This window comes from Denticeps clupeoides, chromosome 6 (assembly GCF_900700375.1).
Source record: "Denticeps clupeoides chromosome 6, fDenClu1.1, whole genome shotgun sequence".
NCBI classification, from domain to species: domain Eukaryota; kingdom Metazoa; phylum Chordata; class Actinopteri; order Clupeiformes; family Denticipitidae; genus Denticeps; species Denticeps clupeoides.
The window spans coordinates 22,325,358-22,347,303 of record NC_041712.1 but is presented as its reverse complement, the minus strand read 5'-3'; the positions used below and the strand labels follow the sequence as shown (position 1 = coordinate 22,347,303).

The following is a 21,946-nucleotide window of genomic DNA, read 5'->3' as shown; positions in this document are numbered from 1 at the left end:
AGGCACGAGGCCGCCGATCGGGGAGTAAAGGACAAGCGGCATAAATGTTTCAGAGAGGAGCTTTAATGGAACATGGATCGCACACGGTGCGGCGGAACCGCGCGCCCGTCTCCCGAGCGGCCCGGAAAGCGGCGAGGCGCAGGGGTCGGAGGTCAGGGCGGCAGATGAGGTCGTTGGCGGGGTGGGGGCGGGGCTAATTCCATGCGACGGACCGTGAAGTCATTACACCGCCGCGTCGCGAAGCAGCGTCTCTGCGGCCGGGGAAGATTCCGGAATCGTGTTACGCCACGGGGTCAGCGGGTCGGCCCTGCGGGGGTCACGTGGGCCGGTATCGCCCCCCCGGAGGATCCCGGCGTGTTTGGGCTCTGCGGCGGGACGGGTTTTGCATTACAAATCCGGTCGGACACGAGCGGCGGTGGGACGTTGCCGGGCCTTGACCTCCGCGGGTCCGTTTCCTGAAGAAGACTTCCCTGTTCCTCTCTCTCTCGTGCGTATTCGGTAACGCTCGCGTGTGTGTGTGTGTGTGTGTGTGTGTTGGGATCCCTCCTCCGGCGCTGAGCTCGTTTTTTTGACATTGTAGCCACGCCGCACCCCCACCACCGTGTCCTCATTCCACTCCCGTACACACACACACACACACACACACACACACACGCGCGCGCGCAGACTCTCCGCCTCGTACGCGCAGACTGTGTGCTACTTCCCTGCGCCACCGCCGCGCCGGCTGCACGTGTGCGCACACACACACACACACACACACACACACACACTCTTTCATGCACACACCCGAAATAAGCACAGTGTCCCGTGGGACACGCGCGTGGTGTAGTTTGGGCGCGCTGATACGGCCCCCAACATTTCATTGTTATTTATGTTCGTTTTATGTCTCTGGATCAGTGGAACGAAGACACACACACACACACACACACATGCACACACACACACACACACACACACACACACATGCACACACACACACACGTGGGGTCGATTAAGCGCACCTGCGGCCGCTCCTCCGGCCGCTCCTCCGCCTCACCCCTGCATTGTGTGGAGTGGCGCACACCTCGGCGTGTGAGCCCCGTGCATTGTGGGGCTTTTTTGTCGCCGTGCGCACCGTGTCACCTTGGTTACTGCAGAATCCGGCAAAAGGCGGCGAAGCCAAGGGCAGGTTGGGGTGGAGGAAGAAAAACCTGGTGGCGGTGGCGGGGATGGCCGGAGAGGGGGCGGGGCTCGGAGAGGGGTCAGCGAGTGCTTCGGCATGTGGAGAGAGAGAGAGAGAGAGAGAGAGCAGTGGTGGCAGCGTTGGTGGCAGCAGAGCGCTTGCAGAGTCAGGGGAGGCCGGGCCGCGGTGTAATCCCCAGCCGGGCTCGACCTATTGTTCACACACACACACACACACACACACACACACACACACACACACACACCAGTACACAGGTGTTGATGTCTGTCTGAACAACGTCTTTCAGGTGGACATAGCGGGACAGGCTGATGTGGTCCGGTAGCCTCGTCCCGCCCGCCCGCTACGTGAAACCCCCCCTCAGCAAAGCCACATGGCGTCGCCGTGCCAACGACCTGTGCAGACTGCTTCGGTATAAACGGGGCCACAGCTGCCGTAACGAGAGGTGTTGAGAGTCTGGTTACACTGTGTGTCCGCACATGTTGCTCGGTGTGTGAGAGTTGTGTACTCTGTCTGCGCTGATTGTCAGTGGGTTGTGTGTGTGTGGACTGTGCCACAGTCTGGGCTGCTTTACAGGAGTGTGTTGTGTGTGTAAAGTGTTTATATGTGTGTTGTGTAGGTTTTGTGTTTATATGTGTGTTAAGTGTTTATAAGTGTGTTGTGTGTTTTAAGTGTTTATAAGTGTGTTGTGTGTTTTAAGTGTTTAAATGTGTGTTGTGTAGGTTTTGTGTTTATATGTGTGTTGTGTGTGTTAAGTGTTTATAAGTGTGTTTTGTGTTTTAAATGTTTATATGTGTGTTGTGTAGGTTTTGTGTTTATATGTGTGTTGTGTAGGTTTTTGTTTATATGTGTGTTGTGTAGGTTTTGTGTTTATATGTGTGTTGTGTAGGTTTTGTGTTTATATGTGTGTTGTGTAGGTTTTTTGTTTAAATGTGTGTTTTGTGTTTTAAATGTTTATATGTGTGTTGTGTAGGTTTTGTGTTTATATATGTGTTGTGTAGGTTTTTTGTTTATATGTGTGTTGTGTGTTTTAAATGTTTATATGTGTGTTGTGTAGGTTTTGTGTTTATATGTGTGTTGTGTGTTTTAAATGTTTATATGTGTGTTGTGTGTGTTAAGTGTTTATATGTGTGTTGTGTGGGTTTCGCGGTTATATGTGTTGTGTGTGTTAAGTGTTTATGTGTTTTGTGTGGGTTTCGCAATGATATGTTTTGTGTGTGTTAAGTGTTTATATGTGTGTTGTGTTTGTTTTGTGTTTATTTGTGTGTTGTGTGGGTTTTGCATTTATATGTGTGTTGTGTGTGTTTTAGTGTTTATACGTGTGTTGTTTGTCTGTGTTATTGTTGGTGATGTGTCAGTAATTTTGTGCTGTGTTTTCTTGGTCAGTATGTGTGTACCAGACTTTTACAGTCTGTTGTGTCAGTATGATGTAAATTGTGTTTCAATTTGTGTTATGTTATTTGTCAGTAGTGAGTGGGTGCTCTGGGCCATTTATGTGTGCCCTGTCACTAGTTGTGTGTGTATTTTATGTAAATACATTATGTGTATTCCACGCCAGTAGTTGTGTTTGTGTGTGTGTGTGTGTGTGTCAGTATGTGTTACATATTACAGTTGTGTGTCCTTGTTGTACAGGCAGCTGCAGTGTGTTCAGTGGAACTGCTGTGTGTATCACAGTTTATTTTTGACTCCATGAAAGATTCAGAATCCAGAGAGCGTGTGTGTGTGTGTGTGTGTGTGTGTGTGTGATACACAGAGAGAAGGGGCGGCCGTGGCAGTATGTTCATTTGCATGGGACTGCGTTTGTGTTTGTGTGTGTGTGTGCATTTGTGTGTGTGCATGTAAGCCCATTGAGACATACTGTATGTGATTTTGGGCTATATAAGAAATCAATGTTGTTGTTGTTGTTGTTGTGTGTGTTTGTGTGTTTGTGTGTGTGTGATACACCGAGAGAAGGGGTGGCCGTGGCAGTATGTGCATTTGCATGGGACTGCGTTTGTGTGTGTGTGTGTGTTTGTGTGTGTGTGCATGTAAGCCCATTGAGACATACTGTATGTGATTTTGGGCTATATAAGAAATCAATGTTGTTGTTGTTGTGTGTGTTTGTGTGTTTGTGTGTGTGTGATACACAGAGAGAAGGGGCGGCCGTGGCAGTATGTGCATTTGCATGGGACTGTGTGTGTGTGCGTTTGTGCGTAAGTGGGTTTTGTGTTGTTGTCGTGTGCATTGTTCTGGTGTATCTTCCTCGCAGCACCGGCGTCATGTTCGTATCCACGTTCCGCCGCCGTGGACTCGCTGTCCCGTAAACGTCCCGTAAACGAGCTGTGTGTTGTGTGTGTTGTGTACCTCCCGCTAATCCGGCCCGCGGGCCGCGAGCGGCGCGTCTTCTGTTCGCCGCGCCCGGCGTGCCGCACCGATCCATTTGAAAAGGAAGTCGGCGAGGAAACAATAGACGGCAGTAATCCGGCGTGGGGTCCCGGCGGGCCGCCGTGCATCGCCGCGACACGACACATGGCCGCCTAACATGGCCGAGCCCGCCGCGTGGGGTCAGGAGACTCCGCCAGAGGTAAAGGACGGCTCCCTGCGGGACATGTGACCGCCGGTTCCGAGCGGCTGGGCGTGGCAGGCGGTGTGGTAGACGCCGCACACGGGGCCTGTTGGCTGATGACGGATTTGTCCTCCTGGCCGCCGGGAATGGAAGCGGCGATAACGGCGGTGTCGGGGTGAAGGGAATGGAGGGAAGTGGAGTTTAAATCCAGGACGTAGGGTGTGTGCGAGCTGTCAATCAGCCCAACAGGCTCCGCCCTTTTAAAACTTTGTTTCGTCTTTTCGTCCTTTTCATGGAAGAATGTTGGTGAGAATGATGAACGTGTTTGTAAGTCGGCGCCGTGTTTCTCGTATTGACTCCTTCAGCTTCGGTGGATATTTGGCTGCCGGAGAGAAGCAGACAGGAAGCGAGAGAGAAAGGGAGCAGACAGTGTTGCTAGGAGACCACACACGGAGTGACTGGTGTGAGAGACGAGGGTCTCACATCCCTCCTCCATTCTCAGTGCTGTCTCTCTCTCTCTCTGTCCCTCTGTCTCTTCTTTTTTCTCCCTCTCCCTCTGTTTACCCATCCTCTCAGCGCTCCCTTTGTTTACCCGTCCGTCTCCATTGTTCCCCCTCTCGCTGTTTCTCTTCATCAATCCGTCGGTGTCTTATTTATCTCTTCCTTCCTCTCCCTCGCCCCCATGAATGGCGAGTTGGGAGGAGAGCCGGCCTGGGCCCCGCAGAATGGCAGCCATAGTCGCCACGGCGACAGCAGCCGCAGTCGCCACGGTTACAGCCAGGTGCGGTCTGGAAGCAGGGCGCAGGAATGGGATAGGAAGGGGGCGGGGTTATGGAATAAAGGGGCCGCCAGTGAAGCTCAGAAGCAGGCGGGGCGATAGGGGATGACTGTGAATAACTCTCACCCGGCCTGCAAGCTTCATTATCAGTCACAAGAGCGCCGGTGTTTAAACGGCCGTGTGCGTGTGTGTGTGCGTGTGCGTGTGTGCGTTTGCACGCACATGCATGCACGACAGTCTCTCTTTGCATATGTGCATTTGCATATGTGATATCTGGGAAGCATGCGATACTAAAGATCCTGTGTGTGTGTGTGTGTGTGTGTGTGTGTGTGTGTGTGTGTGTGTGTGAGTGCTGTGTATATGTATATGGTGCAGAGTTATGAGAGACTGAAATTGCAGTGTTAAGTGATGAAAGATCTCAGCGTTCCCACTCACACGCATCTGTGATGGCGTGTGTGCGTCAGGTGCGAGACGCTGAAAATGCAGTGTTAAGTTTAGATAAGATCTCAGTGTCCTCACTCACATGCATTTGTGTGTGTGTGTGTGTGTGTGTGTGAGTAAGAGACAGGGAGAGAGGTCTCCCAGTCTCCTCAGTCAGTGTAATTGCACACTTCCCCACAGCTGTAATGCGACAATTGCAGGGCTGCCTGTTCAGAAGCCGGATCGGAAAGCCAAATCAAAGGCCCGCCGTTAAACAAAAGCCAGAGCCCCAGTCTGAGCCCTCTAACCTAATTAAAGGCAGCCGCAGTGTGCGCTGGCAGCGCGGGCTCGTGTGCGGGCTGAGACGCCGGGGGTGGCCCGAGCCCGGGCATCTCCCAGCGCCGCCCCCCCACCGCACCTTCACCTCTGCGGAGAACCTGCCCGACTGGGCGGACACGGTTCGCTCCCGAAGGCGCGGGAACGAAAGGCCTTTCGGATTCTCACTTTTTTTGTTTGTTAGTGTCTCCATTTGTGGCCTGGGTGTCGTTTTCTACAGGGCTGCACTAGACCTTCCCAAAACCAGAAGACAACAAAGTCCCAGGTTCAAACCCCACTTACTACCATTGTTTCCCTGAGCAAGAAACTTAACCCTGAGTGTCTCCAGGGGGGGACTGTCCCTGTAACTACTGATTGTAAGTCGCCTTTGATAACGGCGTCTGAAAAATCTGATAAATGTAGGTTGGGAAGACTTCTTTTGAAAAGACTTTGCTGAAAATCGCATTGCAACGCTGTAAAAATCAAGAATTCCGGGCCACAACAATCCCGAAACAAGCTCACAATATATCCTGGAAGGACTGTTGCACAACCTATAAAGCAGAACAAAATTTTAGCGCTCTGCATAAACGTCTCGGCAGACTGTCAGGATCCAATCCGGAAGGGGATACTCCGGGTCCGGAGTTTCACGCTGGTCCTGTGTTCCCTTGATTCCAGATTGTTTTCACCCGGGTATGTGTGGTTGCTGTGTTGATGTCACGTCCTGTGCCGTGAGTCGTGCGAGTTCTCCTGTTTCTTCCCACAATGTCCGACCGCCGTGATACACACGTTTATATCCTTGTCCTGTAATTCAAATCGTGGTTGACACTTTCAAGGATTTGGTGAAATGAAACAATAAACCCATTTAACACAGAAGGTCGTCTTTACACACAATACACAAGGTACAGGTTACATACGAGACGAACAACGTACATAAACTACAGCGATGTTCGGTCCCCTGGAGGCTCGGCCTCAGGGCTACGGTATCATAATGTACGAATATCACACACTGCAGCATTTGTAGATGCAGTGCCGGGCGTAATAACCATCCCATTGTGAAAGTGGTGGACGCCGTGATTGTGTACAGAGGATCCAGAAAAATAGTTTTGGAGGCATCCTTCTAGAAATGATAGAAAATGAAAGTGAAAAAGTGAAGCGATATACAGCGCAGCACACGGTGACACAACGAAATGTGTCCTCTGTGTCACAACCATCTGGCATGACGAGGCAGGTGAACTGAGACGGTGACAAACTAGACGAGGAAGAAGGACGCATTCGCACCACGTCACGATCCAGGGGACATCGGCAACAAAGACCCGACCGTGAACAGAAACGAACAGGGCAGCTTTATACAATTAAACACAGGTGACAAACGTGACAAACATGACAAACGTGAAACTCCTGTCCGGATCCCGGACCGGAGTAACCCCTTCCGGACCGGATCATGACACTCTGCTTTTACCCGCCACCCTTGGTGAGCAGTGAGCAGCCATGACAGGCGCCCAGGGGTGTGGGGACGGCGCTCTGCTCAGTGGCACCTTAGTGGCTCGGGATTCGAACCGGCAGCCTTCTGATGACGGGGCCGCTTCCTTAACCGCTAGGCCACCACTGCCCCGCTACATCCAGATATTCCGACCTCTGACGATGTCACTTCTCCGCCTTGTTTACATCTCGCTCGGCCTCCTGGCGTGTATGCCCATTAGGAGACGTCTACTTGGTGGCACGTCAGCTGGGGCTCCATGAAAGCTTTTTGCCCTACTCTTTGACGTGACCTATTTTCGCCATCAGGAAAGCGTTTAATGAGTCATTATGTAAATTCATTTATTTTTCATACGCTGTTCTGGGATTTTCTTTTGCGATACGCGTGCAGGTCTCGGATGACGGCAGATTGGATGAGTGCTGTAAGGACTCGCTGCACGCTCTCTCCATCTCTCCGACTCTCACCGCGGGATGAGGAAAGTAAGGAAACGGAGCTGGAAAAGCATAGCAGCTGACAGCTGTGTCCTCCTCGTCCAATCACCACGCGCGCTCGCCCGCGCCTGCCGGAGAACTCGCCGCGGCCTCCGGAAGATCTGCCCCACAACAAGGCTGGCTCCTCCTGGGGTGGCCGCGCAGAGATCCTGCCCGCCTGCCTCCGCTCGATGTGACAGGCTGCATTACGGCAGACAGGCTCGGTCGGGGCAGCCTGGGGCCTGTAGGCACACGCTGAGCTTCCGTGCGGTGCGCGCCGAACGCTCCGAACTGAAGCAAGCTGAAAGCAACACTCCCATGTCCCTCCTCCGTGCCACCTGCGCAGTGTCCGACCAGTCGGCCCGCAGTGTTCCGAGGGTCACCTAGTCAATCATTACAGCCGCAACCAACTGCAAATTTCACTGATTGTCGCTTTATTTGGGTTTGCTGGTCAATAATTGTGGAAGTAAAGCCACTGGCACGGTTCGTATCAGATGTGTCACGGTTCCTGTTCATGGATGGAGTAACTCCATTGACGAGTTCAGGTTATGGATGCTTGCTTCTCCTGCTCATGTGCGATTACTGTTGAGAATGAGAAAACATTCCCCCTTTTCTTTCCGGTTTTCTTTCCGGTTTTGACCCGTCCGGTGGGCGTGTCATACAGTGAGATTCAGCGATATGTTCTCCATGATAATGACGATTCTGTTGGTTCTGCAATGAATTGAATTTTATCAGAAATTGCTGCATTGTTTGCATGAAGAGTTTAAAATATTTTTTTAACATAACTAATTGATCAACTTGAACTGACACGGGACTGATAATTGTTTTGTGATGGAAAAGACTAGTTTGGTAGATGGTTTACGAAGTTTACTTGGGGTCACATGGTGCAGTCTCTGAGGAAATTGACTAGATTTTACTTAATGAATCTAGACTGTACAGTAATAATAAGTGGGTGGTAGAAGCCTAGCGGGTAACACACTCGTCTACGAACCAGAAGACCCAGGTTCAAATCCCACTTACTGCCATTGTGACCCTGAGCAAGACACTTGACCCTAAGTTGCTCCAGGGGAGACTGTCCCTGTAACTACTGATTGTAAGTCGCTCTGGGTAAGGGCGTCTGATAAATGCTGTAAATGTAAATGTAATAACCCCCCCCTTCCTGCAGGAGACCCTCTTCCAAAAGTGTAGCACATATCAAGCTCCTGGAGTCAAATATTCTCAGCCACATTTAAAAGGTCAGTGTTTATCCTGGGTGGGATTTAAAGTGCATCCTGGCGGTCGGGACGGCCCCATCTCTCTGTAAAGTATGTTTAAACCAGACTGCAGGGATTGGGAGCTTTTAAGCCCAAAAGCCCCCATGCTTAACCGGATGGATTCCGGCCCGATATCCGTGCCTCTTGCTGAAATCCTCCTGCGTGTGCGCCGGGTGAGCTGCTCACTTCCTGTGTGCTCATCTCTGTCTGTTTTTTTTTTTTTGGGGCTTTTCAGGTAATCAAGGTAGGGCGTGCACCAAGAAATCCCTCCCACAAAGCTTCTGATTGGCCTTTTTGTACCATGAGCTCTGGCTCCGCCCAGGATGTGGCGGTGGAGCATTTCCTGCGTGACATAGAGAGGCGGGGCCAGCGGCTGCACTGCGCTGTGATTGGCTGTGAGGAGGAGCATCCCTGTGGCGACATGAATCTGCTGTACCGCAAAAGCCGACTGGACTGGAAGCACAGAGAGCCGGACAGCAACAAGAAGAGGTAAGAAAAGCATGGGGAGGAACGTCGTTGATTCCAGGACGTTTGCCCGTGACTGTTAAGCATTAGCTAGAGACGCAATGAAGACGTGGCATCTTGCTGCTTATCTGGACATTGAAGACGAGGGACTAACCCTACCCACCCAACCCTTTTTTGTTGGTGTCTAATTATTTCTGACAGAAAGTCTAAGTCAAAAGTCCACTTTATTGTCATCTCACTATATAAAAGTACACAGAGAGACGAGATTCAAGTGTGCAAAAAGACAAGTGTGCAAATGGAATAACACTCAACACAAAAACATGACAAGGGACATTGTGGACATTGTGGGCTTATCCATAAAATAGTGCAGGTTCAGACAAACTAGGCAAACCAGGCAGACAAGTAGCAGCAATGAGTGTATGTGGAATATGATAAGCCATGACAATAATGGTAGTGGTAGTGATATGAAATTATATGATGACCATAACATAGCAGCATAGTGTGAGGTAGTAAGAGATTAAAGATTAAAGTGCAGGGTGTAATACTTCAATTTAAAAGTGCAGAGTGCAGCACTGATGTTAATAGAAGAAGAGTAGAAGAGTTTCTATGATGATTTTGTTTAAAATGGGAGGAGGCTGACGGTGTGATTGCGAGTCCCTCACACTCCCTACTTCCTCATTCTGGACTCCCCTCTGCCAATATGCCACACGCCCAGGTGTAGCGTCGCGTCGCGTCGCGTCCATCTTCTCCCTTTCATCTCTACGTTTACCTCCGTTTACTACACTACTGTTACCGCTTGTACATGAACATGACCACGCCCACTGCTGACACCAACATGCAGATTATCAACGTTGTATTTCAGCCGTCTAGATGGGTGAACACGTTAGTGAACACGCCCAGCACACACCGTGTCTTAGAGAGTGCAGGAGCATACGACATTAGAACACAAATTGTAGCAGCGGGGGTCCGAAATTGGAGTCCCAGACGCCCGCACGTCTGCACCAGCGTTGTGATTCCGGTAAGTCTTCAACAAACGGGTTCCTAAAAAGCCGCCTCAGATGTGCGCCGTTGTCGCTGTGGTTCTGCGGCTGCTTGCATGCTGTGTGTATGAATAAATAAATGAATAAATCTGCCTCAGAGACTCCTATACAACAATGCTTTAATGATGCCTTTTTGTAAACAAAATTCATTTTTACTCAGGGTCAGTTGTAGCTCATGCCTAATTGCATATTGACAGTAATTTGAATATTTTATGCATTAATCCATAATTTGACCATAAATTTAAGAGAATATATAGGAACCATATGAGCCTATTGATTAATGTGTAAATTAAATTATATGAAGTATGTATACCAAATTATGGCTCAATATACAAACACATAGGTACATAAATCATATTAAATATATTTCCTTGTATTTAAAACAAACACACCTCAACCCTAACAAAACAGTGACAATAACATCCAGAGACACACAGTCACACTCCATCAGCATTTACACACACACACACACACACAAACATGAGTCACAGCACAATCATGCCTCTGTTCTCTCTTTACCTCCTACATATTCCTTCCTCCCTCCTTCCCTCCATCTCCCTCTTTTCGTCTGTGAATAAGAGTCAGATACTGAGGGATTCATGGCCACTTGCTTCCTGACGCCCAACATAAATGACTTGACTTTCACCGGCGCTTATGTACATTAAAGCCCCGCCCCTTCTCCTGTCTTCCGCCTTGCTCCTCCCCCTGGCTCTCTATTTCACACGGACATGCACACACAGAAACAAATGCATGCAAACACTGAGCAGACACACACAAAACACTCCTAAATGAGCTCTTTGATGCGTACTTGGGAACACATCACACACACACACACACACTCACACACACACACAGAAAGCAGCACAGAGAGAGAAGTGTGCACCCACGCTTCATCTCCCACTCTCTTTCAACAGGAAACTGCAGCTTTTCACTCTCTTCCTCCCACTCTTCCTCTAAATCCCTCCATCCTCCGCCCCTGCCGGTGAATTCAGATCGCTTTCATTCATCCCTTCTTCTTCTTCCGCCCCCTCCGGCGATCTCTGCATCTCTTCAGCGCTCCGCTGCAGCTCTCTCTCTCTCTCTCTCTCTCTCTCTCTGTCTCGCTCTTGTTTAGGAGCGGAGTTTATCTTTGATCGTAGCGCGTTTCTCTGAATCCCGACGATGAACAAGTCGCGGCGATGGGGCGTCGGCCGGGCAGGCGGGGCACCCGTGGGTCACCTGCGCTGGCCGTGCTGTTCATTTACTCCCCCCCAGTACGCTGCTGGCGCCATATGGTTTGCCCAGCCCGTGACCTTCGGAGTCCTTCTGTAGCACTGGTGTCCAATCAGGGCCCAGGACCCCGGTTACCCAGCATCCCTGGCCATTTTCCTCCCACCAAACGGGGAGACATTTGTGCTGAAAATGAGCTGCACGCTCGCAGGCAGATGCTGACGTGATGTCCGCCATCTTGAGCTGGTAGCGCTGACTGCCGTTTCCCTGCGTGTGTAGAAACTCCGTAAAACAGGCGTCCGAGTCTTCCTGACGCAGGCAGGGGATGTGTGTGTGTGTGTGTGTGTGTGTGTGTGTGTGTGTGTGTGTGTGTGTACGTGTCTTTCTGGAGACTGGTGAGAGACAGGCCTGCTTTCCCTCTGACAGCGTGTTGCGGCACCGCAGCATAATGAGCTAGACAGTCGACGTGTGTGTGTGTCTGTCTGTCTGTCTATGCTCATCCCTGGTGTGTGTGTGTGTGTGTGTGTCTGTCTGTGCTCCTCCCTGGTGTGTGTGTGTGTGTGTGTGTGTGTGTCTGTCTGTCTGTCTGTCTGTCTGTCTGTGCTCCTCCCTGGTGTGTGTGTGTGTGTGTGTGTCTGTCTGTGCTCCTCCCTGGTGTGTGTGTGTGTGTCTGTCTGTCTGTCTATGCTCATCCCTGGTGTGTGTGTGTGTGTGTCTGTCTGTGCTCCTCCCTGGTGTGTGTGTGTGTGTGTATGTGTTTGTCTGTCTGTGCTCCTCCCTGGTGTGTGTGTGTGTGTGTCTGTCTGTGCTCCTCCCTGGTGTGTGTGTGTGTGTGTGTGTATGTGTTTGTCTGTCTGTGCTCCTCCCTGGTGTGTGTGTGTCTGTCTGTCTGTGCTCCTCCCTGGTGTGTGTGTGTGTGTGTGTGTGTGTGTGTCTGTCTGTGCTCATCCCTGGTGTGTGTGTGTCTGTCTGTCTATGCTCATCCCTGGTGTGTGTGTGTGTGTGTGTGTGTCTGTCTGTGCTCCTCCCTGGTGTGTGTGTGTGTCTGTCTGTGCTCCTCTCTGGTGTGTGTGTGTGTGTGTGTGTGTCTGTCTGTGCTCCTCCCTGGTGTGTGTGTGTATCTGTCTGTCTGTCTGTGCTCCTCCCTGGTGTGTGTGTGTGTCTGTCTGTCTGTGCTCCTCCCTGGTGTGTGTGTGTGTGTATGTGTGTGTCTGTCTGTGCTCCTCCCTGGTGTGTGTGTGTGTGTGTGTGTGTGTGTCTGTCTGTGCTCATCCCTGGTGTGTGTGTGTATGTGTGTCTGTCTGTGCTCCTCCCTGGTGTGTGTGTGTGTGTCTGTCTGTCTGTCTGTCTGTGCTCATCCCTGGTGTGTGTGTGTGTGTCTGTCTGTGCTCCTCCCTGGTGTGTGTGTGTGTGTGTGTATCTGTCTGTCTGTCTGTGCTCCTCCCTGGTGTGTGTGTGTGTGTGTGTCTGTCTGTCTGTTTGTGCTCCTCCCTGGTGTGTGTGTGTGTGTGTCTGTCTGTGCTCCTCCCTGGTGTGTGTGTGTGTGTGTGTGTGTGTCTGTCTGTGCTCCTCCCTGGTGGGTGTGTGTGTGTGTATCTGTCTGTCTGTCTGTGCTCCTCTCTGGTGTGTGTGTGTGTGTTTGTCTGTCTGTGCTCCTCCCTGGTGTGTGTGTGTGTGTCTGTCTGTGCTCCTCCCTGGTGTGTGTGTGTGTGTGTGTGTGTGTGTGTATCTGTCTGTCTGTCTGTGCTCCTCCCTGGTGTGTGTGTGTGTGTCTGTCTGTCTGTGCTCCTCCCTGGTGGGTGTGTGTGTGTGTGTGTGTGTGTATGTGTGTGTGTCTGTCTGTGCTCCTCCCTGGTGTGTGTGTGTGTGTGTGTATGTGTGTGTGTCTGTCTGTGCTCCTCCCTGGTGTGTGTCTGTCTGTCTGTCTGTGCTCCTCCCTGGTGTGTGTGTGTGTGTGTGTGTGTCTGTCTGTCTGTCTGTGCTCCTCCCTGTCTACTTCACCTCACTGGATCTGTGTGTGTGTGTGTGTGTGTGTGTGTGTGTACACACACTGTATATGTGTGCGTTTGCACTCGTGATTGTATTCAGCAGGACAACAACGGAAAAAAACAAACAAATGGCCGGGCAGTTGCCGTGGTAACAGATGGGCTGGTTCGTTAGGGAGGGAGGCAGGATGGAGCGGGCGTGGGCCAGAGGAGGACGGGCGGAGGTGGGGAGAGTCGCCTGCGGGGGTGGGTTTTATTCGGCGGGGTGGGGGGATTGTGTGAACTCCATAATTACATGTTTGCTTGGAGAGCAGATGTGTGGAAGATAGGGGGAACGGGGGGACGTTGGAGGCGAGGCGGGGGGAAAGAGGGGAGAACGGCGGGGTTTTATCACACACTGGCATGCGTTCCCACTTCGCTTCCACCCCGCAGCCTGTAGAATAGAGCTACGTATGAGAAAGAAGGTCATATTTTCTCATGCTATATAAGGTGTAGCATTCAGTGGTGGCCTAGCGAGGGGCAGTGGTTAAGGAAGCGGCCCCGTAACCAGAAGGTTGCTGGTTTGAAACCCCAAGCGCCAAGGTGCCACTGAGGTGCCACTGAGTAAAGAACCGTCCCCACACGCTGCTCCCCGGGCGCCTGTCATGGCTGCCCACTGCTCACCAAGGGTGATGGGTTAAATGCAGAGGACACATTTCGTTGTGTCACCGTGTGTTGTGCTGCTGTGTATCTCAATGACAATCACTTCACTTTATTCACTAGTTCACTATCAGAGGGGTTGTCGATCATGTATAAAGACTCCTTCCTTAAACTTTCTGTATAAAACCCGAACCGCTGAAGTGCGGGTTAATATCATGAACCATCAAGGTGCCACTGTACACCCCTTGATCAAGTTACCGTCCCTACACACTGCTCCCCGATGTCACTTGAAAGTGATTGTTATTGTGAAGCACATGTGAAGCACAGCACTCCTCTGCATTGAACCCATCACCCTTAGTGAGCAGCCATGAATGGCGCATGGGGAGCAGTGTGTGGGGACGGTAACTTGATCAAGGGGACTACAGTGGCACCTTGACGGTTCATGATATTAACCCGCAACCTTCTGATTACGGGATTACGGATGATGGGTGGTAGTAGCCTAGTGAGTGAAACACTCCCTTTCGAACCAGAAGACTCAGGTTCAAATCCAACTTACTACCATTGTGTCCCTGAGCAAGACATTTTACATTTTACATTTACATTTACAGCATTTATCAGACGCCCTTATCCAGAGCGACTTACAATCAGTAGTTACAGGGACAGTCCCCCCCTGGAGACACTCAGGGTTAAGTGTCTTGCTCAGGGACACAATGGTAGTAAGTGGGATTTGAACCTGGGTCTTCTGGTTCATAGGCGAGTGTGTTACCCACTAGGCTACTACCACCCAAGACACTTAACCCAGAGTGTCTCCAGGGGCACTGTCCCTGTAACTATTGACTGTAAGTCACTCTGGATAAGGCTGTCGGGTAAATGCTGTAAATGTAAATGTAAATGTAAATGTAAATGTAAATGTAAATGTAAATGGGTCCGCCTCCTTACCTGCCAGGCCACCACTTCCCTCCACTCATATTAACTTCTTCTATATATATCAGTAAATCCTGAAGATAAACTTGATGTGACAATAGTGACTACTCCCCATGGGCTACGTCTTCTATAGCGCTGGGGAAATACGGTTTTCTGACTGTTTCCCCGTCTGTCTGTCTGTCTGTCTGTCTGTCTGTCTGTCAGTCATAAGGATGCCTCGTCAGCGACCGTGGGGAAGGTGCGCGACCTGGCATCTTTCCGCCGCCATTTCCGGATGGGCTTTATGACCATGCCGGCGTCTCAGGACCTCTCTCCCCACTCCTGTGCCTCGTCCATGGCCCCCCGGTCCCAGTCCTGCCACGCAGTGGGCACCGGAGAGGCCGCCGACCTGGAGAACGGGGACTACCCTGACACGGACCCCCAGCAGCCTCCGGCTTGCTCCCGGTGCCCCCCGGCCAAACCTAAACGCCACCCGAGCACACGCCTCAGCTCCACCCATCAGCAGGAGCACCAGCTGAGGGGCATCCACGCCCCGCCTGATGCCCCTCCACCGCTCGCCCCCGTCACACACCCACCAACCAAACATGCAGAGAAGAAAACTGGTAAGAAAAGGGGTATGTACTGTATGTGTGTGACCCTTTGTCTGTGTATGTGTGTGTGTGTGTGTGGGGTGGTGGTAGCCTGGTGGGTAACACACTCGCCTATGAACCAGAAGACCCAGGTTAAAATCCCACCTATTACCATTGTGTCCCTGAGCAAGACACTTAACCCTAAATTGCTCGAGGGGGGGACTGTCCCTGTAACTACTGATTGTAAGTTGCTCTGGATAAGGGCGTCTGATAAAGTGTTGCAAATATAAAATGCTGTAAACTTCTGCAGTATTGTGCATATCTGTGACTTCCAAGTGTATTTGGTGTTACCAAGTGCATATGTCTGTGCGATTCACTAGTGTTTGTGTGCATGTGTGTGTATCTGTGTGTGAGACGGCTTTCCATAACACCCTGAGCCTCTTGCATGGAAGATTTTAGACTGATGGACCTTTCTCTCGCCTGTGCAGCCATGAAGAAGTCGGATTCGGGCGAAATGTCCAGCAGGAAGGTTCCCCCTCTGAAGCCTAAGCGCAGTCCCAGCACTCAGCTGTCGTTTGACCCGCCGCTCCCTCGCGTACCACCACCAGCCACGCCCCTGCCATTCCAGAGTGCCGAGCCGTCCCCTCACGGTGACGATGAGCCTGTTTACATTGAGATGGTGGGACAGGTATTTACCCGTGAGAGTGCCCCCACACCCCACCCCCTCACGCCCTCCGCCACCACACCCGACTCGGACTCGGACCAGAGCGAAGCCATCTATGAAGAGATGAAGTACCCACTGCCGGACGAGCGAGAAGCCCACCGCCGCTTCCCGCTCCGGCACGAGCGGCACAAGTCCTCCAAGGCCTTCCATGTCTCCTCTGTCGCCTCTGCGTCTTCCTCCTCCTCTAGCCCTCTACTGCGGCCAGGCTCCTCCTCTTCGTCCTGCTCTGTATCAAAACCCAAATCTGTCGTGTCCCTCTCTCACTCCTCCCCCCTGCCGTCCTCCTCTGCCTCATCCACGCCCGTCCCCCAGGCCCTGTCGTCCAGTCCACACCCACCGCGGGCCCCAACCCCCTTCCTGCTACCGGGGACCAAGTCGGACTCGGACAGTTCGAGCAGCTCAAAGATCCCGGCCCCGTTCCCAAATCTGCTCCAGCACAAGCCCCCACTCCTGGCATTCCCCCAGCCAGCGGCTGCCTCCAGCGGGGTGGGAGTGCAGCACAAAGGCACCTCCTCTTCCTCATCCTTGTCCTCCTCCTCGACCTCCAAACTGGGCAGCATCAGCATTCAGACCTCATCCACACAGGCTGCAGTCTCTTTGCTCTCCAGCACCTCCTCGTCAAACCTGTCCTCCACCAAGGACTCGACCGGAGGCTCGGGATCCTCGCAGGAGAAGCAGTCCGAGAGGAGAGAGGCGCAGATGGGGCCAACGCCGGGTCTGAGGGCGCGGAGCCACTCCACCCCCCTGCCTCCTTCCTCCAAATCGTCGTCGCCCTACTCCCATCATCACCATCACCATCACCCCCACCACCGGCCCTCCCACTACCACCACTACCGGAAACCTGAGAAAGATGGAGGGAAAGGCTCCTCCTCCCAGTCCAGCCAGACGCAGACCCAGTGCAAAGAGGGCAAGTCTGTGAGCTTCATGCTGAAGACAGAGAAGGAAAGAGAGAAGGACAAGGAGAAAGAGAAGGACAGAGACAGGGATGCCGGCACCCAGTCAGATGCCTGCTCCGGCGGCGGCAGCACCACTACACATTCCCAGAGCGGCACCAGCACCACGGCCACCTCCTCCTCTTCCTCCTCCCAGCGGCCACACTCTCGCCCACACCTTCACCGCTCCCACACCCCCCACGGCCAGTCCCACGGCCTGCCCGCCTACAAGCCGCCCCCGTCCGACAGCCCTCTGCTCTGGACGTACCCCTCCGTGGGCTTCAGGAGACCTCCGGCCTACGACAGCCTGAGGGGCGGCTCCCAGCTGCCCTCCCTGTACCAGGATCCGGGCTCCAAGGGCAGCAGCGGCAGCGGCACTCCCGCCCTCCCTGGGAAGACGGGCTTTGTCCCCTGGGATGGGAGCGGCGGACTGGGCATGTCGGACGAGGGTCCTTATTGGCCGATGCACAGGAAGCTGTCATTCAGCCACAGCAGCAAAGACACAGAGAGTGAGTGCTGAGCGGGTCGAAATTAAAGAAGCGATAAAATAGTAAATACTGGGAGAGGGGCGATCTATATAAAACATCAATCAGTCCTGATATGACGTTAAATCCATTCTTAAAGGGACAGACCCTTAAAAAAAAAGAAATCCCCAGTGCATGAAAGAATGTAATCTCACATAATCCACCCATTGTGTTATCTTAGAACAGAAGTTTAAAATGCACAAATGCACTAAGCATAATAATAAATATGACATAGTGGAATATTGGATTGTTAGATAATTATGAAAAGTTAGTAAAGACTTGGCTGGCGGGTGAGTTCATACTCCATGAAATAGGGGACAGTATACATCCAGAAACTACTTTCCAAGCACTAATGACCGGGACTAAATAGTGGAAGGAGTAGAGGTTGAGGAACGAGAGGTTGCAGAACCACTGCTGTGTTGACTGGTCCATTGGCTGAGGAAAACACTGGTATTACAAGACAGGTTTTAGCAGGTTAGCATGATAAGTAAATAGCTCGGCAACGCAAAACATAGTTGACATTTTGAACCACCTTAGGTGGTTTTGAATGATATACATACAACTTTAATTCACATTTAATAAAAAGTTAAAATAAACAGATGATGCAGTGAGGTGATGAAGATAATTTTCATGTACTGAGATGTACAATGCAAGGAATAACAGCAAAAGTATGATTCTTTTTTTCATGCTCTCCTGTCTTTCTGCCATTGCTCAGAGGAAGACGCACATGTGTGGAACGGCAGCACCGACGCCCTGCTGCGGAAGGAGAAAGAGGCCATAGGTGTGGGGTTGCGCGGCGGCCACTCGGGCATCCCGGTGCGAGCCTCAGGCCGGGCGCTGGGGCACAGCGAGAGCCTGGCAGGGGCTGACGGACCCCCGGGGTTCCGAGCGCTGAGCAGGGGAGGTCTCCCCCTGCCCTGCCAAACCTTCCCAGCCTGTCGCAACGGAGGTAACACCCTGGCACACGCTCCCGGCCTCCCTCCCTCCCTCTGTGATCTCATTAAAAAACGGCACTCCGGCTCTGACAGCCAGCGTGGGGCTATAAAAATCCACACCGCTCGTCACCACCGCACTGCATCCTGCCCTGAGCCACCCAGCAACCAGCTTTTCCCCCTCACACTCACATCTAATATATTTTTCTTTGTAGACTTTCAAAGCACAAGCAGTTAATTAGGCAATTTGTAGTTGTAAAATGTTTGCAGTACTGTGTGTCTGTTAGCGGAATTAAAATTTTAAAAGAAGCCATTCATCTGGCTGAAATTATATCTAATTACGGCTCTTTATGAGTGTTCAGTAAAATCCTCTTGGCTGTAAAGGTGTTTTTATGTGAATGGGACGGTGTTGGTGGAGGGGGGATTCAGATGAGGTTTGTTGCTGATTCTGTTGTGTGTGTTTTAGAACTGGGACGACTGGGAAGGTCCTCCTCCACCTCCGGGGTGAGACAGGTGGGCGGGGACGACATCCAGCGGCAGAGCAGTCTGCCGGCCAGAGACGCCCTGAGTCAGGTGAGGACACTGGATTCTGCGAGGCAGAGTTAACGCCAAGGCATCGAGCTTCATGGTGCACTTCCACTTGAGCAAAGGTCACTTCTTGTTCATCGGTGGAGATCAGCCAGCCTCATTGGGGCACTACAGCGGCACTGCACAAAGAACGTTGCAAACATCTCAACCATACAAAAGTGGTCAGTGACCAATCATGTATCGTCATCCCAATCATTCCGTCATAAACATGAGGAGCTGAGGTGCAGAAGAATTCACTCAAGAGGAAAGTACTGAACAGCATGAAGCACCGGGGAAAAAAGGTTTATGATGCAGAAATAGTAGAGTAGTCAGGCTACATGATATTTTTTTCTTTTGCATTGGTCACCAACTGTCACGTCCATGCGGGCATGACGCGGCGGGTGCACGGAGAGGAGGACGAAGAATGAAGGACGCTTTCACCTGACATCACGAAACAGGGGTTTTAATGGTGAATCACAGGACAGGGGAGACATCCGAGACATTGACAGTGGTGAACACGGAACATAACGTTAAAGACCTGACAGTGAACAGAAACAAACAGGGCAGCTTTATACATATGACACAGGTGAAAACGATTAGGGATCCCGGACCGGAGTAACCCCTTTTCGGACCGGATTGTGACACCAACTCTAATTAGTGTCATAAATTCTTCCCATATCTTGGTCAGAAGACCAAGTCTGTCCCCCAACCGATTATCGTTCTGATTATGTCGTTACCTGTCATCCAAAAGGAAGGTCACAATCTCATCAATCATTGTATGCAAACACGTAAAACATAAAGTCCGGTGTTCCAGTGTTGCCATCCTAGGCAAGAAATGAAAAACATTCTAACATGCCAGACATTTTTTTGGACACTGTCAAACAATCAGGCATGCTTTCGTTCCTGACGCAGGACAGCATGATGTGACGTTTGTGTAGTCTGATCTACAACTGTGTAAAACAATCCAACAATCTGAGATTCTTAATATATTTTTAAAAAGAAAATCATCTATGTAAGTAAATTATCTATAAAATTTTCTTCTTGACTGGATCAGAACAAAGCACAGATTACAGGTTGAGATGTTACCAGATACAAGTACTTTTCACCTTTTCAACCCAAAATATCTAAAATAACTTCCACCATTACTCACTCTACCATGCACAAAATATATATGGATATAATTCAGAAACAATTATTTTCAATATGCTGCTGTTGTTCTTAAATATATATATGTGTCCATTCCTAATTAGGTATGTGTATTTTCAATGAACTTCACATATACATTATGTTAATCCTACTAACACATTAAAAAACAGTTTAGAATTCTTATAACTTTATAATTGGGGAAGCAAAGCCGTTCATGGAAAGTGATGCATCATTGCCCTTATAATCATAACCAACCTCTGAAATATCCAAACCGTCTTTATTTAATTTAAGGCCAATTATAAATCTGGAAATGCTCCCTAGAGTAGCTGGTGACATTATATTTATTTTGTGCATATTTGTTCCAGACATCCCAAATCCCAGACATTCCAGGAATGCCAGATGTATTAGAAATGTTGTTGTATATTGTGTAGTGTTAAATCTACATTTGATAAATAATGGATCATAATCACAGCAGATCATATTCACCGACTGTAAAGGGCTTTCGAGCTGGGGTTTTTTTTTTGTAGGTGGATCTTTTCGTTTTACACCAGTGTAAATGCACCGTCAGAGTTTGAATCCCCCCCTAAAGAGGCTTTAACCCCGAATGGCCCCAGGCTGATGCCTCTCAGAGAAGGCGGCGGAATGAGAAAGGACAGCTGCTCTGTGTATTGCCCCACCTCCTCACTGTTCATCTGCTCAGCCGCTACGCCTGCTAAAATTAGCTGCAGCGGCACGAGAGCCGCTAATGCTGAGAGTATCTTGCAACCTCGCCGCGCTCCCATGTTTTATTCATCGGGATGACGGGGTAAAAGTTGATGCCGAGCGGCGATGTGTACGTCGAGGTCACTGCGCGCCGCTGTAGTCGGAGGCCTTGCCAGATGTGTGGCGGTTGTGGGTACATGTTATGGGATAGTACAGTGGTTATGGGATAGTACAGTGGGAGTAGGGCTGTTGTTGAGGTTTTGAGAATGCTGCCGCCGCCACGTCCAGAACACGCGGCACAGGGTCTATTTAAAACCACACGGGGTCAGTGGGTTTGCAGTGATGGAGATCGCGCCGCCCGCCAGAGTGTGTGTGTGTGTGTGTGTGTGTTAGAGAGAGAGAGAGAGAGAGAGAGAGAGAGAGTGTGCTTCTGTGTCAGAGCGATAGAAAGACAGAAAGAATCTGCTGTAGAGCGGTTCTGCTCTCCTCGCTGTGCTGCTGTCGCTTGGCAGTTGCTCAGATGCTGACGCAGTTGGAGTGTGTGCTGCAAAGACAGCCTATTTGTGTGTGTGTGTGTGTGTGTGTGTGTGTGTTCACTGCAGAGACAGTCTGTGTGTGCTCGTTTGACCTTCCCTCACACACCAGGGAGGTGCAGATGCTGTGTGTAGCAACGTCGCCCTCTGATGTGCGTTAGTAGCGCTGCAGCACACGCTTTCCACCCCTGCTAGCACACACACACACACACACACACACACACACACACACCTACACATATTTATACACTATCACACACACACACCTACACCGGCACACAGCCGGCTCTGCATTCAAATCACTGTAGATTATTTTTCCTGGTCTTTTTTTGCCTTTCCTCTCTCCCTTCTCATCAACCTTTTTCACTTCTGTGTTTCATCAATTCCGGTGTGATCGGGCATCTCAGTTTGTCCCCTCTTTATTATTATTATTCTCTTTCTTTGTTCTTTTTCACACTCTGTCCGTATTTCAGTGGCTAGTGGCAAGGTGCGTCAGAGTGGCAACTAGCTGGTATAAACCTTATAATCTATACATTTATCAGTGATGGCCTAGAAGGTAAGGAAGCGATCTCATAACCAAAGGGTTCCACTGAGGTCCCCTTGACCAAGGTACCATC

The 21,946-nt window shown here is 50.8% G+C and overlaps 1 protein-coding gene across 7 annotated transcripts in view; it reads left to right on the top strand.

The window, feature by feature from the left end:
- nyap1 (neuronal tyrosine phosphorylated phosphoinositide-3-kinase adaptor 1) overlaps positions 1-21,946 on the top strand; it is a 29,842-nt gene that overhangs the window by 4,437 nt on the left and 3,459 nt on the right. For 2 of the 7 annotated variants that reach the window (XM_028982569.1, XM_028982568.1), the window contains exons 1-6: positions 2,785-3,743; positions 8,674-8,927; positions 14,905-15,314; positions 15,758-17,434; positions 18,165-18,398; positions 18,848-18,954. In XM_028982569.1, the coding sequence (XP_028838402.1) occupies positions 3,702-3,743; positions 8,674-8,927; positions 14,905-15,314; positions 15,758-17,434; positions 18,165-18,398; positions 18,848-18,954 (2,724 nt within the window). In that variant the 5' untranslated portion in view covers positions 2,785-3,701. Of the gene's footprint in view, positions 1-2,784; positions 3,744-7,105; positions 7,195-8,350; positions 8,421-8,673; positions 8,928-14,904; positions 15,315-15,757; positions 17,435-18,164; positions 18,399-18,847; positions 18,955-21,946 lie in introns of those variants that run through there. The other 5 variants (XM_028982574.1, XM_028982571.1, XM_028982572.1 and 2 more) reach the window with 4 other exon arrangements.